The sequence below is a fragment of the Periplaneta americana genome, chromosome 6 (assembly GCF_040183065.1).
Source record: "Periplaneta americana isolate PAMFEO1 chromosome 6, P.americana_PAMFEO1_priV1, whole genome shotgun sequence".
NCBI classification, from domain to species: domain Eukaryota; kingdom Metazoa; phylum Arthropoda; class Insecta; order Blattodea; family Blattidae; genus Periplaneta; species Periplaneta americana.
Genome location: NC_091122.1, coordinates 18,620,531 through 18,637,226, shown reverse-complemented (window position 1 = coordinate 18,637,226; position 16,696 = coordinate 18,620,531). Strand labels below are relative to the sequence as shown.

The 16,696-nt window shown below is 34.1% G+C and overlaps 2 protein-coding genes across 2 annotated transcripts in view; both read left to right on the top strand.

Moving 5' to 3' along the window:
- The first annotated feature begins 40 nt into the window (after positions 1-40).
- Positions 41-16,696, top strand: part of Mvk (Mevalonate kinase) — a 53,159-nt gene continuing 36,503 nt past the window's right edge. Inside the window, exon 1 of the mRNA XM_069827643.1 lies at positions 41-239. The gene's annotated coding sequence lies outside the window, so the exon portion shown is untranslated. The remainder of the gene's footprint in view (positions 240-16,696) is intronic.
- Positions 237-3,862, top strand: gny (ALG6 alpha-1,3-glucosyltransferase garnysstan). Its single transcript, XM_069827642.1, has one exon. The coding sequence runs from the start codon at positions 395-397 to the stop codon at positions 2,027-2,029; it is 1,635 nt and encodes a 544-aa protein (XP_069683743.1). The 5' UTR covers positions 237-394; the 3' UTR covers positions 2,030-3,862.

The window sequence follows — 16,696 nt, the reverse complement described above, 5'->3', positions numbered from 1 at the left end:
TGACCTATTAAAAGAGAGCGCTAGAATACGTAATTTCAGCGTGGCGTACAGACCAGACGTGAAGTATATGCTGACGATATTAATAAAGTGTAAAGATTGCGAATGTTCGGTTATTAACGTTTTGAGTATAATTTATAGTAAAGTGAAGCCTGTGTGATATTCGTAATTACGTCATAATGTCATATACTGAAGACTACATCAAGTCAAAATTACTAAAGGAGCTTGAAGCAACCCACGTTGTAAGTAACTGTTCATGAAAGTGCAACCCAATTTACTGTTACCCAATATATACTTCGAGTGTCTCGAAGAGTAACTGTACCAAAGTATAGAAGCCAGTAAGGAGCTTACATTTCATTACAGACGTTAATGACTGAGAATTCATGTGAGAAGCGATATGGAGGGAATGCCATTTCTTGCACTTTTCATAGCAGTTTTATTGAGATGGTGTGTTTCTCTGCATCCGTACTCTGGAGAAGGTCATCCACCCATGTTTGGTGATTATGAAGCCCAGCGACATTGGATGGAGCTCACTCGAAATCTACCGTTAAAAGACTGGTATTACAATACGTCTCAGAATGACCTTATGTATTGGGGTCTAGATTATCCGCCATTGACTGCTTATCATAGTTTCTTATGTGGTCATGCAGCTGAGTTTGTCAACCCAGAATTTGTTGCATTAGATTCTTCACGTGGCTACGAAAGCTATGAGCACAAGTTCTTTATGAGGATTACTGTTCTGCTAGCAGACATCTTCATTTATATGCCCGCAATTTGGTGGTTTTTCGGCAAAACATCTTCAAGCCCTCAAAGTAGAAATAAACACTTTAGAGAAGGTGATACAACTACACAGGTAGCGAGTGAACAAGGTGACTTTACTTCAAGCATGCTTCCCATATTTTTGACTCTTATATACCCGGGTCAGATAATAATTGATCATGGGCATTTTCAGTATAATGGAATTTCCCTTGGATTGTCTATTGCTGCTATCGGAGCTATAATTAAGGGAAGAGATTTCTTAGCATCCATTTTGTTTTGCCTCTCTATAAATTATAAGCAAATGGGGCTTTATCATGCTTTTCCCTTCTTCTTTTATCTTTTAGGAACGTGTCTTCCAAAACACAACATACGTATAACTGATGGATTCGTAAAGCTTCTACTTTTAGGCTCAGTGGTGATATTTACATTTCTTGTGGTATGGTTTCCATTCTTGAAAAATATAGACCTTACACTACAAGTCCTTCACAGATTGTTTCCTTTTGCTAGAGGAGTGTTTGAAGACAAAGTATCCAATGTATGGTGTAGTTTGAATGTAGTCTACAAATTTAAAACTGTCTTTAATACTGCACAAATGGCGAAAGTCTGTCTAGCAGCAACATTAGTAGCTGTCCTGCCTAGCTGCCTAGATATATTTGTTCGACCAAGAGTAAACAAGTTTTTAATTGCTGTTATTAATTCTTCCCTGGCATTCTTTCTGTTCTCCTTTCAGGTTCATGAGAAGAGTATACTTCTTGCAGCTGTTCCAGTTGCTTTACACCTGCCTTCTGATCCTTTGCCTTGTTTCTGGTTTCTTCTTATTTCCACCTTCAGTATGTTGCCTCTTCTACTAAAAGATGATCTGCTGATAGCGTACATTGCATTAACCGTGTTTTATTTCATATCCGTTATATTAACAATCAATGTCGGCTTGAAGGAGCTGGTAAATAATTTTGTTCAATTTACACCTTCGAGAAATAGAACAGCTCTTCAATCTAAATCCAAGAAACCAACAAAGAAATCTCTGGAAACAAAGTCTCAGTCATCTTTGTTGCCAAGGAAGCTTGTACCAGTGTTATTTCTTTTTTCTCTGGCAGGAAGTGTTGTACTAACATTCTGCAGCGTCATGGTTAGACCTCCAGCACGTTATCCTGATCTTTTCCCTCTCCTTGTTTCTGTCTATTCATGTGTTCATTTTATTTCTTTCTTCGTCTACTTCAATTACGTTCAAATATTTACTTTAGATAGCAATACAAAGTTGAAATCAAATGGATAGGGCACTTCATTGTATCATGTTACATTTTTATGCTGTACTTTAGGTGTGAACCATTAAAGGTTCCTTTCCTTGTTAGCTGCTACCTCCACTCACTGGTTTACAATGTGACTTGTATAATAGGCTAGGCTTACATACGTAGGTTTTCATTGCTCAGTGATTCGCCACACCTTTAGCTGTTTGATAATACGAGTATTTTAAGATTACGATCAGTAATGTGGCTTGAGACTAATACTTATTTAACGTGATGAAATTATCTAGCACTGTTAAGCAGCATTGAATTTCTAGTTTTAGTCTTAAGTATTGCAGCATTACTTATTGTAAATAGCGAAAAATACAGGGGCAGTTTATTGAAAAGCCAGGTAATGTTACATCCACAAGGAACTTGTTTCCACATGTTTTTATATAAATTTTATATTTTTAACTTCATAGAAATAGGCTGTTCATGTTTTATCAACATGTGATCTGTCCACTATTCATTTGTGGCTTGAAAGAATCTAAAACCATAGCCTTTTTAGATCAACAACCTGTAAGAAATAACTAAATAGTAGTAGAGAATACAGTAGACCTATACCATTTAGAACAAGTAAATGGACTAACCTGTAATTATGGAGGGTGTCATTCGTGTGAAGATGAAAAAAAAATTTTCCAAACAAAAACAAATAACTTAGGCCTATGAATAAATATTTGGCATATCAAATCAAAATTTTAAACCTAATCAGGTTCAAGAAAAGAACAAAACTTGGAATATACAAACTTCATCAGTTCCGACATTGCTGTAGACCTGTGATGGCGTAATTAGGACATCTAAAGATTTAACAATAACAAGATTAAATACACTGCAGAAGTGAATTTTTTTATTAAAACAGCTATAGATATATTTTGTCAGTCCATAAAAGAAGTGAGATTTTAGAGGAATTATAAATTACATTTATTTCTATAAAGAGTAAAAAATTACAAGCGAATTTGGATGACCTACAACATACACTAAAAATGGGTGACAGCAGAATCTACAAATTTTGAATTACTGACCTGAAGGGGAGAGGGGATTAAAGAAAAACCATTATTTGTCTGCAGTTTCATTTTGTTTGCTAAAGCAGACAGCCCGGTTTAGAATTGTGAAGAATGATAATGATGATGAAAACTTTTAAAAGTTTCAAACTTATTGTTGTTCTGGTAACTGAGAATTACCAATAATGGAAAATCTTAATTCCTCTTCTCATGTAAGGGTTATTTGAAATAGAAAATGATGAAAAACTTGAAAATACGTTTTCTTTTGTTACAATTAAGGTAGCCTACATCAGTCAAGTAACATGTATGATTTTTGATTTTTTTTTCCAGTTTGCTTCAAAATGCAGCTCAGAAATGATTTAAAATTAATTTCTTATCAGTTAGATACACATAGAATTTTCGTTTATTGTGGTGGTAGCAGCTTAAATGCAGTAGTTATTATGGGATTTGTATGCTACAAGAAACTGTTATTCAGGAAATATCCTAAATTTTCTTCTTTATGTTAATACTTCTTATAACGAAAAGCATGTAAATATATAAAAAGGCATCTTACTGGAGTGAGGTTATGGTCGAATGGTTCACAGTCGAAGTAAGCTCATCATTTTTAGGTTTACTCTTTCTTATGTGTTGTTATATCGAGGATCATCGTATGTAATATAGGCTACAATTAGGCATAAGTAATGAATTGTAAAAAACACACATTTGTATATTCCTTCATTATTCTTGCTAATATGAAATAAAATAAGAGAAGCATGGGATGATTGATATCTTTTACATGATTGTGTGCTTTACAAAAGATGTAAATAAAATGTACTTATTATCTAACATGCCTAATGTCTTGATGATTTGTTAATGAGTACTCCTTCCTGTTCTGATCTGTGTGACACTCTCCAGTCGCTTTCACGGACTGTCCTCTAGCATGGAACTTTGCACTTACCAAGCCCTGGTTTTGCAGGAAGTACAGGATGAGTCTGATGGTTGTGGGGCAAAGTTTAATGTCCTCATTGTGTCAGACAAGTTCGAAGGGAAGCCTCTGCTGCAGAGACACAGGTACTCTAATTTTTAAACCGTCTTAGTGATCAGTTTGTATCCTTTGTCACATTGCTTATTAATCATTTAATTTTATTTCTACTAACTTTCTTTTATTTTGTAGAAACTAACACTGTAGAATTTTTGCTTTAAGGGTATTGTTGGATAGCGTGCTTTCACCTAGAGAAATGTTAACTCTTTCAGACATTGTGTAGCAGAGAGAATTTCTTAACAGTTGTGCCATGTCACTAATACATATTCCTTGAGATACTTTACATCACCACTGACCCAAAGTGTCCACACTGTATGATACAGGTTGTACATAAAGAATATCGGAGTTTTAAGTAGTTTGTATGTCCATCTTGAATCTTGCGTACACTACTTTTAACACTTTATTACAAAAGATTGGTAAATGGGCAACTTACTAGTGTTATATATATTTAAGCACGTGGGCTTACAGCTGTTTTGGTACCGTCGTCACATTCTACTGGACAGACAGGCATATCATTTCAAACACACTACAAAGAACACATTTAAAGCAATAACCAGGGGACACAATACATCTACATATGCCGAACACAATAACTAATGCTAACCATACATACAATAACATAAATACAGACATGGAAATCCTACTCATCCAACTCAAAAACTAAAAACTCAACATATTAGAACAATATGAAATATACAGACACACTAAAACACACCAAATTCAAATTCTCAACACACAGATTAATTTCAGAACACACTCACTATTTTACTCCACATTACAACACACTAACACGCCCTTACAACAGGCAGTGATATCAAGATGATGCTATGATCCAGTAAGCTCTGACGATGGTGTATATACCGAAACAGCTGTAAGCCCACGTGCTTAAATATATAAAACTAGTAAGTTGCCCATTTATCAATCTTCTGGTTTGTATGGTTATTTGAGCAACATTAGGCATTTGTATCTCACATATAATGAAAGAGCAGAAGTGGGATTTTTTAATTCTACATGCAAAAAGTTTTTTTACCACACCCCATTGCTTGGCAGCGCCACTGTTAAAGATGGTGATGACTCCTGAATGTAGAGCTTCTGTGTTCTGCAGCTTGCAAAGTGTAGTTTGGTAGCTACAGTTGAGCAAGCATTCTGACGCCGATTTGGATGTGATCCCTCATCTCACAACATTTGGCTCTGGTATAACTAATTCGAGACGAGGTGCCTGAGTGAGGGAAGAGAAAGAGTATGGAACGTCTGCGTATGTCAGGTGTGAAAGTCGAAAGAGTCTGAACAACTTTCGCACACAGTCGTAAAAAATCTGTGCAAAGGGCCAACCAAGAACTAACAATGCCACAGATGACAGTATGGATGGTCTTAAGTGGCTGCAAATGCTGCCATACTACCTGCCGCTGATACAGGCCCTAAAACCTGTAGACCATGCGATATGCACCAATTTCGCCACCGATTGCATCAGACATCTAACCAGAGTGTGGGAAGAACTCGACTTCTGGTTGGATGTGTGCTGTGTAACAAGGGGTGTTCACATTAAAAACTTGTAGTGCATATTCTAAAAACGCGAAGACTTGCTCTTTCATCCGATGTATGGTTTATTATATTATACGCAGATGAAAGAAATTATACAACCTTAAAACTCCGATTTTGATTTATGTAGGCTGCTAAAAGAAATGCTCTGATAGATCCTGTGAATGTGTGAAGATGAGAAATAGAAACTTCCAAAACTTTACCTTATGGCATTCCTATAGCACAGGCACATACTTCTGGCAACTTATGGAGATTACACTTTGCAAATGTGTGGGTGTGCTGTTTTCTTCATCTCTTGTATATTTAAATTTTGCTTATGACTAACTTTAAGTGAAGTTTACATATAAAGGTAAAGCTATCCATGCTACAGTCATGGAGGCCCACATGATAGTGGGAGGTTAAGGCTTTCACCTTTGGAGACAATGGATATTAGTAACAGTAGGGATGTCAGCTCTATATGCTTGCTGACTACTTTGTAAGCTGTGGGAGGTGAATTATATAACTGCATGATGATGATTAATGGAGCAATGGTGAAATGCTGGTAGGGAAAACAGGAGTATTCTGTGAAAACCTGCCATCGACTAGAATTAACAATCCCTATGATCCTAGAAGCAACAAAAATGTCAAGATTTTGGGCATATGTCTAAACAATATAAAATTTTGACAGTTATAAATATATTGTCTCGACTTTAGAAACGACAATGCCGAGATTTTGAGTGTATACCTAGACAATATAAGGTTTCCAGTAATCAAAGATAAAGCTTCCTGACTCTTAGAAGCAACAGATATGCCAAGATTGAGGGCATATGACTACACGGCAAGTTATGAAGTTTTCGGCAGTCTTAAACATATGCTCATGACTCTAGAAGTAACAGATATGTCGAAATTTTGGATATACGAGTATGGTAGATAGATAGTATGAAGTTTCCGACATTTACTCGTAACTCTGGCTGGTGGTTGTTGGTAACACTGCAACAAGTTGGAATCATTCTTCTGGTGATCCCACTGTAGGATTTATATGCCAAAATGTAAATAACTTTGGATTGTACATGAAATAGTGCCACTTACATCCTGTTCGACATTAAGCAGATAGTCTACACAGTGATACTATAATAGTTGCTTACAAAAAAAAAGTTACAGTTTTGGGTACACGGATTTTGGTAATACCATTTCAGATGGAAGTCAGTTGTGCAAAATAATAATTTCAGATTTTACTATAATACTGGAAGTTTGCCAAGTTATTTGAAGTGAAATTTGCGATCTTTTAGTTTATACACTTAACTTCCTCCTACTTGTGTCCATAGGCATCAACTTTTGATTTTAAGCACAAGGACAGAGAGGGATGCATGAGTTAGCCGGTGGTATTTATACTCACGTGATACTCAGCTACTATATTTAGCTTTAAGTTTTTATGAACTTTTCCTTGTTCTCGCTCATGTTTATGTTACATTCAAAGTTAATTGTTGCCGAGTTTAAACTACATAACTATAATAAGAAATTATATTTCTGTTATAACTGATTTACTGTTATAAGTTAACTGTGTATTTCACATAACATGAATAATTTCAAGGGAAAAAATTGTTCCGGGATGTGGTATTGATCCCGGGACCTCTGGTTGAACATACCAGCACTCTGCCAACTGAGCTACCCGGGAACTCCACCCGACACCGTCTCAACTTTTCCCTTTATATCCACACAACTTGCGTGGGCTGACGAAATGCCAGAGACCCACATTGAGTGCACACAAACTCTGTGTGACTTGGAATTGTGGTATAATATATACGTAACTGTGTAGGTTAACAGAAAATACCACAGAGTTTGTGTGCACTCGATGTGGGTCTCTGGCATTTCGTCAGCCCACGCGAGTTGTGTGGATATAAAGGGAAAAGTTGAGACGGTGTCGAGTGGAGTTCCCGGGTAGCTCAGTTGGCAGAGTGCTGGTACGTTCAACCAGAGGTCCCGGGATCGATACCCGGTCCCGGAAAAATTTTTCCCTTGAAATTATTCAAATCTGCTTTGCAGGAAGCTTTACCTGAAAGACTAGATTTCACATAACATGTTCGCACATGCCTTAAAAAAAAGTCACTAGGACTTCTTTGCCTCCATATCCAAACAAGTGCTATGACAACAGCCCCCACCACCCCCTGGAGCCAGCACCTAAGATTATATCAGATACCTCAGTTTGTAGGCATGTGACTGCTAATGGAGAAGTCCAGAGGACAAGACCTGTTTAGTTTCTCATAATACATTTTGTAAAGAGAAAGTATTGTGATACGCGAAAATCGATTTCTGTATTTCCATGGAAACATAAGTTTTCTGCATGTCTGATACCAAAAAAAGTAGTTCTGAACATGTCATCTGTCTGCGTACAGTGATATCTCCTAAATTATTAAACAAATTTTGTTGATATTCAGTATTTACAAGTCAATTTATCAGAAATCTGATGTCTATGAAATAATTTTTTGTAGGATCGTTATTTCATTTTATTTTTTAATAAGAAATTATAAGAGTAGGTATAGTTTGCATCCTTGCGGGAATTGATTATTGTGAACTGTCCAGTAACTTAATTGAATTCAGCAAATGTTTCTTGTAATATGAAATTAAATTACTGAAGCAATTCAGCTATGTTATTTCATCATGAATACAGGATCCATTATGTAGTGTCTAACTTAATATTGCATTCTATTGCTTTCTTCGAAAGCAGAGGATATAAATGAAGGCATACCTTGGTCTCCTGCAATTTGAAATTCATGGAAACATTTGACAGTAGCTGTAAGAATTATGATTAATGAAACATAGAAATTAGACAAATATTTGAGGTTATAACATTTTATTGTGAACTCTCTACATTTATTAAAAGCTGTTATATAGCTGTTATATTCCACATGATTTTTACAACTTTTTTTTCTCCATATTCTAAATCCCATCCTGTAGTAAACAAACAATTTCTTCATTGCTTGATATTTCTTCAATCTCATGATTTCTTTCAACATAGAATTTTGAAAATTTATACAAGTCATTGCTTTATTTCTTTTTGTGTTCCGTAGTGTTGAATTATTAATAGAAACATTTATGTTTTGAAGATTTTGTAATCCAAATCTCGCCTTGTTTTCTTTTGTAATTTTTTTTTCCTCAAAAGCAGATAACATAAATGAAGACCTTGGCATCCTTGAAATAAAACATGTGCACATACCTATAAAAGCTATTGCTATATTATGGTAATTGAAATACTGTCAGTGCAGTATGCTTCTTATTGGTCTATTGTGTACCATTAAGCTTGTCTCATTGGCTAAAATAAGTTCGTGTGGCATTATCTGTAAAATTCAGTAGCGTCACGTGACATTTTGACATAGGGATGCGATTTTTTAAATGATTAAAATACAGTAGTCTGCTTTTGTTATATGCGGGAGTTGCGTTCCTGCAAATAGCCGCTTATTGATGAATGTTTGAGTTGAATTTTCAAATTTTCTTTATAACTTCCTTGTAGCATAAGTTATAAGGATATTTACCGAGCCGAAGCCTGGCTGTGTTTACATAAAACACAAAAGACATGGAATGCATAGAATGAGACCGACTACACTGTTGATAATACAGTAAATCAAAATAAGCTTCATAGTTTTCTTTTAGGTTTAACAAAATTTCTTCAGGGAGCGAATTTGCAAAGGTGGTAAATTGTGTATGATCAAGCAACTCAAAAGTTTCAATTTGGAATTTTGAGAAAACTTTTGAATAATATAAGTTCTGATAAAGTGCAGGATTTCATTGAACAATCGCCTATACACAATTTTCTTATCCTCTCCAAGGATTGCATCCAGCCGTGATCTTTCATATTGAGGATAATTTTCAGCAGCAAAATCATCCATGTGTTCCCAAAATTCCTGAAAGTAATTTCTCAGTCCTTGCTTGTGCTCCTCGAAACATCTGTTGCTTTTTGAAACAGAATATCAGAGTATGGGAATATTGCAGTGAATAATATTAGCAGAAAATAAAATCAAAATCCTTCAGTTAACTTAACAGCCCTCAAGCACAAACGACAGTTTCATGGTCCCATTCACAATCTTCATTATCCATTATTGATTCAAATAAACATTCCAACTTTGATGATTTAGAGAAAAAACTCGAAAATCCAACAAGATTAGTGAAGGTCACTTTTACTTGTTTCATAAAAATGGCACACCGGGTTAAGACGAGGTTTAATAAATTTGTACTCTTAGTGTACACATGAATCGCTGACTTACAGTGGCTGCGAAATTTTGCATGGAAATCATTATGTTGTCCCGCCATCACATCCGCTCCATTGTAGGTTTGAACAATAACTTTACCATTGCAATCAAAATCGTTAATAACTTCGAGAGCATGTTCAAGGAGAGCATTTGCAGACTATCCATGCTGACGTTTTAAACTCCTTCAATGTCGCCATCTTCTGTTATATATCGCAGAATTAAAGCTGTGAATGGTGCTTTACAATCCTCTTTCCTAATTTTATTATCCATGACTTTCACCACTGAATATATCAAGTCACTCTGAAATTTCTGAATTGAAGGTGAAATGAAATGAAACATAGTATGGTATTCTAAGTTTGTTTTCAGTAAACTGTCGTGTCTTGCAATCTCGTTAAAAAATTGCCTTTATTCTTTGAGGATTTACTCTCGTCATGCCCTCTAATGCAATACCTAATTTTCTAAGACCCGTATAGAATGGCCAATAATTGTTGTTCTGTCGAACAAGTTACAGGAGAATGGAGAAAGTTACACAACACAGAACTGTATGCATTGTATTCTTCACCTGACATAATTAGAAACATTTAATCCAGACGTTTGGGATGGGCAGGGCATGTAGCATGTATGAGCGAATCCAGAAATGCCTATAGAGTGTTAGTTGGGAGGCTGGAGGGGAAAAAGACCTTTGGGGAGGTCGAGACGTAGATGGGAAGATGATATTAAAATGAATTTGAGGGAGGTGGGATATGTTAGTAGGAACTGGATTAATCTTGCTCAGAATAGGGACCGATTGCAGGCTTATGTGAGGGCAGCAGTGAACCTCTGTGTTCCTTAAAAGCCATAAGTAAGTTAGAAAAGAATGTTAAATGATGATGATGATGATGATGATGATGATGATGATGATGTTACAAAATTATAATATTTTTATACATTAATTGGTAATACAGCACATGAAGCAAACAAAATTATGTGTATGTAAGAAATAATAAAAAAAAAAATTATGTAAATTTGTTAAAAAATTTTGTAACCTTAAAAAAAGAAGTCATAAAACTAAGACAAACGAAATTCTGAGATAGGTAACTTCCTCTCCAATTTTGGAATTTTTAAAAATCTGCTATTTGACGAAATTGTATTATCTATGAGGTTATCAAGGATTGTTGAAAATGGTGGTAGCAAAATAGTATTTGGCAAGATGAGCCCCAGGATTTGCCATGGAATTACTTGACCTTTGCCTTATAGTGGGGAAAATCTCGGAAATAACCCAACCAGGTAATTGGCCCAAGCAAAATTCAAACTCACACCCAAATGCAGTCTTTGACCACAAATCCCATTTGTTATTCGGAGGCTACACTGACGACCTTCGAATTTTGTTAGTGGAGGATGCATTTACTCCTTCATTCTCCTGCCTCTGAATGCATTCCTCATATAAATATTATTACAGAACTGACTATTGTGCAGGCCTTTCTCTTACAGATCATAATTCCATGGTCGTACACACAGTTCTATGTGTGAAACAGTATTTTTAGTATTTAAGTGCTTTGAAAATTATTTCCTTTCTATAAACCCAGCTAATTTATACTCTGCACATATTTTATTTCAAACTCCAGTGAAAATTACAGTATAGTAAATGTTTTTCTTTTTCCCCTCCAAATTAACACTACCTCCTGATTATGTAGGAATTAGAATTGCGTTGCTCTTCATAGTTATCTCGACTTTACTTATATTCCAGAGTTAATGTAACAACTTCTGAGATAATCTGTCAGTTTTATTGCCTTTCCTCTTATCTTCTGTCTTTCCCAGTGAACACTATTTTACCAAAATTTCTTACTAAGAATAAATTGAAGGAAATTATATATTTTATTTTTGTGTAGTTTATTGAAATTACACAAACACTACTTCTTTATTTCAATTTTTTTTTAATTTACTTTACAATTAGATTTATGTGGTGTCAACAAAATTAGGGACAGGAATTGGTGATGAAAGAAACTCAATCCCAAGAATGGACCAAATTAAAATTGATATGTATGTTTAGTCAGTAGTCCAACTGGTCGAAACCTCATAAGTAACACAAATAAGAAATCATTCATGAGACAAAAAGCCAGAAGATAATGTAAACATTGCCAACTGGTAACATAATTCATTAATCAGACTTGATACTATTATCATGAAGTGAGATGGACTGCCTGATAATAGATGCATCAGCCAGAATGTCAATCAGAGAATAAAATTAATACAATTACGAGTAATAATAATAAACAAATGGAGAGTTCCTAATAGTTCCATTAATGATGTGTCACAGGATTTATTTCAAAGAACTTTTACGTAAACAGCAAGGGACCACTATTCAAAATTGTATCATGCAGAAATCAGTTCTGCAGATCTGTCACATAACCATAAAATTGCTGATTTGTGTATTATAATAACAACAACCAGCACATAGACTAATAGTAAGATACTTACTTATGACTTTTAAGGAACCCGGAGGTTCATTACCGCCCTCACATATGCCCACCATCGGTCCCTATCCTGAACAAGATTAATCCAGTCTCTACAATCATATACCACCTCCTTGAAATCCATTTTAATACTAGTAATAATAATAATAATAATAATAATAATAATAATAATAATAATAATATACTGTTATAACTCAGCAAGTATTTGGCTTCATATAATGTAATTCAGTATAAATAATTACGTGTCTTTTACTCTTTGAATTGTATCAGAAGATTTACACTTACATTTTCTACAACCTTCATAACATCAAATGACTGGAATAGGTAAAAATGGAATACACTGATATCTGTAACGACTCATAATGGAGATAGTAATTAGCTAATCATTACAGTTAATGTGTATGTTGATATGATGTGTAATACATTAACAATAATGCAGATGACATTTTTGTTGCCTTCTTGAATATGGTTGTCCAACATGTTTGCTAATGTTTTGAAATTTATTCAGAAGTCAAATCATGTACACACACAGCTGTTTTTGAGCGAGAATGTGGAGGGACACCATCGTGGAAGATTTTCTCTGAGATCAGCATTCTATAACACAATAATAATGATGTTAATAATAATAATAATAATAACAACAACAATAACTAAAAGTTATCTTGGAAGGCGTGACAAAGTCCCAAACATAATTCGTAAAAAATAAACAATATCAAGTTACAAAAACAACATAGCCTATTCTATAGATATAAAGTAGAAAATGTACTGATATTGAAAAATCCGAAATACAAACTCCATTGGAATACAAGTAGCCAAACTGGACATAACATTTACTGAAAACAACATAATTAATATGGGAGTGGCCATTATATGACAAGGAAATTTAATAATTGTAATTCTAAAGTAAAATTGGAGAAGTTTATTCTGAAAATATTTTTGATAATAATTAGTCTTGAAAAGATGTACGAACAGTTTCCATAGGGATTCCAGATTCGTCATCTTCAGTAAACATTGTTATGATGTTTGCTTTGGCGTGCCTTACAGAAGAATTCACTGTTATTGCATTGTACACACATACTTCCTTCTTATGCCTGTTACTTAGAAAATTAACAGTAAGAAAGTAATCCTTCTACGTAAATTATCGTCATTGTCTGCTTCAAATTCTTTATAAAGGTAAGTAGTTTTGTTCTCTGTTGTACATGAAGAAATGTGTTTATTTTAATCCACAAATTAACATTGTAACATTTCACAATGATTACCAGTATATTTTGACACAATTAAATAGTTCATCTGTGAATGTGTGTGGTGCTTTGTACAAAGGATTGCTGTGATAATGGCTCTGTTTTCCAATTGAGAGAAAGAGTAAGAAATTATGACTTTGATAACTATCCGTTCCAGTATTGTAAATCTTGTGTTACATGTGGACACAATTTAAGTAGGAGGTACACCATTAGTCAAATGATAGAGTGTTGACTTTCCCCGCTGGTAACCTGGCAGGTCCAAGTGGTGTACAAATATGGTGCTGGGTGGGAGTTTCCTGCAAGGTACTCCCATTTTCCCTCTCAGAATTCCACCATGGCATCGTTAATTTATTATCATTGTAGTGCTATGTAGTTCACTTCGCATGATGCACTAAGAGCAATGCCAAAGCAGCAGAAAAAGGAACTACAACTTCAGCATATCACTCATAAATGAAGGTGCTTATTTGAATGATACAAAGTCAAGTATCAGATATTGGTGGGGGGAGGGGAAGAAACAATATAAATAGGTGATCAGTTCACTTATAATGCAGACTTCAAAATCATGTTGTACAGCTAAGATAGACAAATACGAGCATAAAAAATTACCAGCTCGTCATACTTACTATAAGAATGTGAAAATGTTGCATTCAGAAACAATGGCATATACTTAGAGAAGTGAAATGGTTATCCTTATTCACGTCACGTGACATGCGAGATAACCTTATGCACTCAATATGCTTTGCCAGCTGAGTGAGCACTATCTACTCAAGGGCAGGGGCTATTCAATTTTTGCATAATTTGTTTTATTCAAGCTTTAATTTCTGAGCTGTACGTTTAGTATAGGCATCTATTTTTATATTTGTCTATCTGCTGTGGAAATCTAATAATGTGTGCAGTTTGAGAGCAGATTTCGATACGAGATATAGGAAGACATCTTGTAGATGTCTAGCTTTACAGATTCTCAAAGTTTTATTATACTACTGTCAGACTTATCAATTGATAATTCTGACTGTCTTATAATAAAACTTTGAGAATTTACACAGCTTATCAGACCCAACATGGGTTTCATTTCAAATTTAGCTTTATAGAATATGAAGAGTCCACTGCAAGAATGATGGATGTCACTTTCTTGTCGAAAATGAACCAAGACTGTCAATGCATAGCTTAAGAATATAGAATGTACATACAGAGTTATATGACATTAACACTGATAGTCATTGTCCAGTAATGATCGGAAAATCACAGTTAAACTTTGAGCGCTAAGCATTTCAAACTTTCAATTGCTTCTCCTGCAAAATGTATTCCAAATGACATCCATCATTCTTGCAGTGGACTCTTCATATAAGAAGGGTTTTCATTTTCTTATACTTCGAATTACCGTTTGATAAAAAGATAAGGAAAGATATTTTGTTTAGAATTCTTGAAGAGGCAGTTTTTAAATGTCCAATATTTATAATTACTTACTAAATCCTATTTTTTTATATTTTTCTGAAGTGACCACTATCATAGTGAGTCCAGCTGAATTATGCACAGAACTGTTTACACGAGAATTTTTTCAAGTTATATTTCACCAAGGTGATTCCTTTGATTTACTAAGAAGCAGGCAGTTATGCTCCTTTGTCTGTAGTACATTAACTAGTGATTCTTCACCATCAGTGTTATGACTTGGGACTGCAAAAAAAAAATATCTCCAGAAATTCACTATTGAGTTCACAGTTGAATTTATTTGAAAAGAGCTCTTCATTCTTTGTCAGTGTTTCCTTCATCACTTTACAATTTGGAATGTGTAATTTGAGATATAAAATGGGTGAAAAAGTTTTGAGTTGTCCTCTTTGCACATTTTCTATCGAATGTCTAAGAAATGGCTGTACTTCACATATTTGAACTTCGTATTTTTAAAACACTAAAATTTCTTTCACTTTGATCGTTTTTGCATATTAGAGACAATTCCTCTCTGGAAATCATTTACGTATTCTCGAAAGCTGTGACATTCCTTCTGTAACCTATTTTCTGCTGGAGCTTTGTTAATTTTTCAGAAATATAGGGAAAAATTCCTGCCCAAGTTAATGCTTAGGAACTTCTGTATTTAGTTTTAAAAGACTTTTTTTTTTTCCTCTCATTTCTTCCAGACTATAATTAACTGTACATTGTTAGTTCACACTTCTTCTCATTCTAGTTAATATTCTTTATTTAAAGCTATGTTCTATAAACTTTGTGTCATGAAAGAAACTCGCAAGACTGAATTTCGTATTTGTCTATTTAAAAAAAAAAGCTGGACTTTTCCTGATTTTTTTACGTGAAACATCTGTGTTCGAGCTACAAGAGAGGAAAATGACAATGTTTTGACATGAAAAGTTTACTCTGACATCACTCGTACCATGGAAGCAGAAGTGTAAGATGAACTTCATACCTTGTGGTTTTCCAAGCTGTCCGTCTTGCTCCATTTTCTAATATCCTTCTGCTATATGAAAAAAATATTTTTACAATTTAAATAAAAATTATTTATATATCTTTTTCAAAATTCAAAACGGTGGCAGTTCACTTTGCAGTGATGAAGCGTTTCCCTCATAACTCATAAACTTGTTAACTTTTTCATGTTCTCTCTCATTTTATTGCTAGAATTCATATTTACAATATCATGATCTTTCAACTACATTCCTTAATAAATAATATATATATATATATATATATATATATATATATATATATATATATATATATATATATATGTGTATATTATTTTGCATTAGAAGAAAATGCTGATATTTGACCATTTTTTAAAATGAATTTATTTTCTATCAGACAATCTATCAAAGGTAGAGAAGTGATTTTGCATCATATTGTAGATGTGACATGCATAAATGCACACAAAAAATTTCATCACAGAATGTTGGATAGTTTTTGAGTTATGAGGGAAGTGCTTCATCACTGCACAGTGAACTGCCAACATTTTGAATTTTGGAAAATATATATATATATATATATATATATATATATATATAATTTTTTTTTAAATCATAAAAATATTTTTATCATATAGCAGAAGGACAGTGTTTTACACATACTCATTTTCATTATTGTACAAGATACAATAATAGAGGAAAAAAATGTTCAATATGTCCAAAAATTTTACTGCTGTAAGCTGTACCTAACCCCTTAAAGAAAGTACATATTGTATTTTA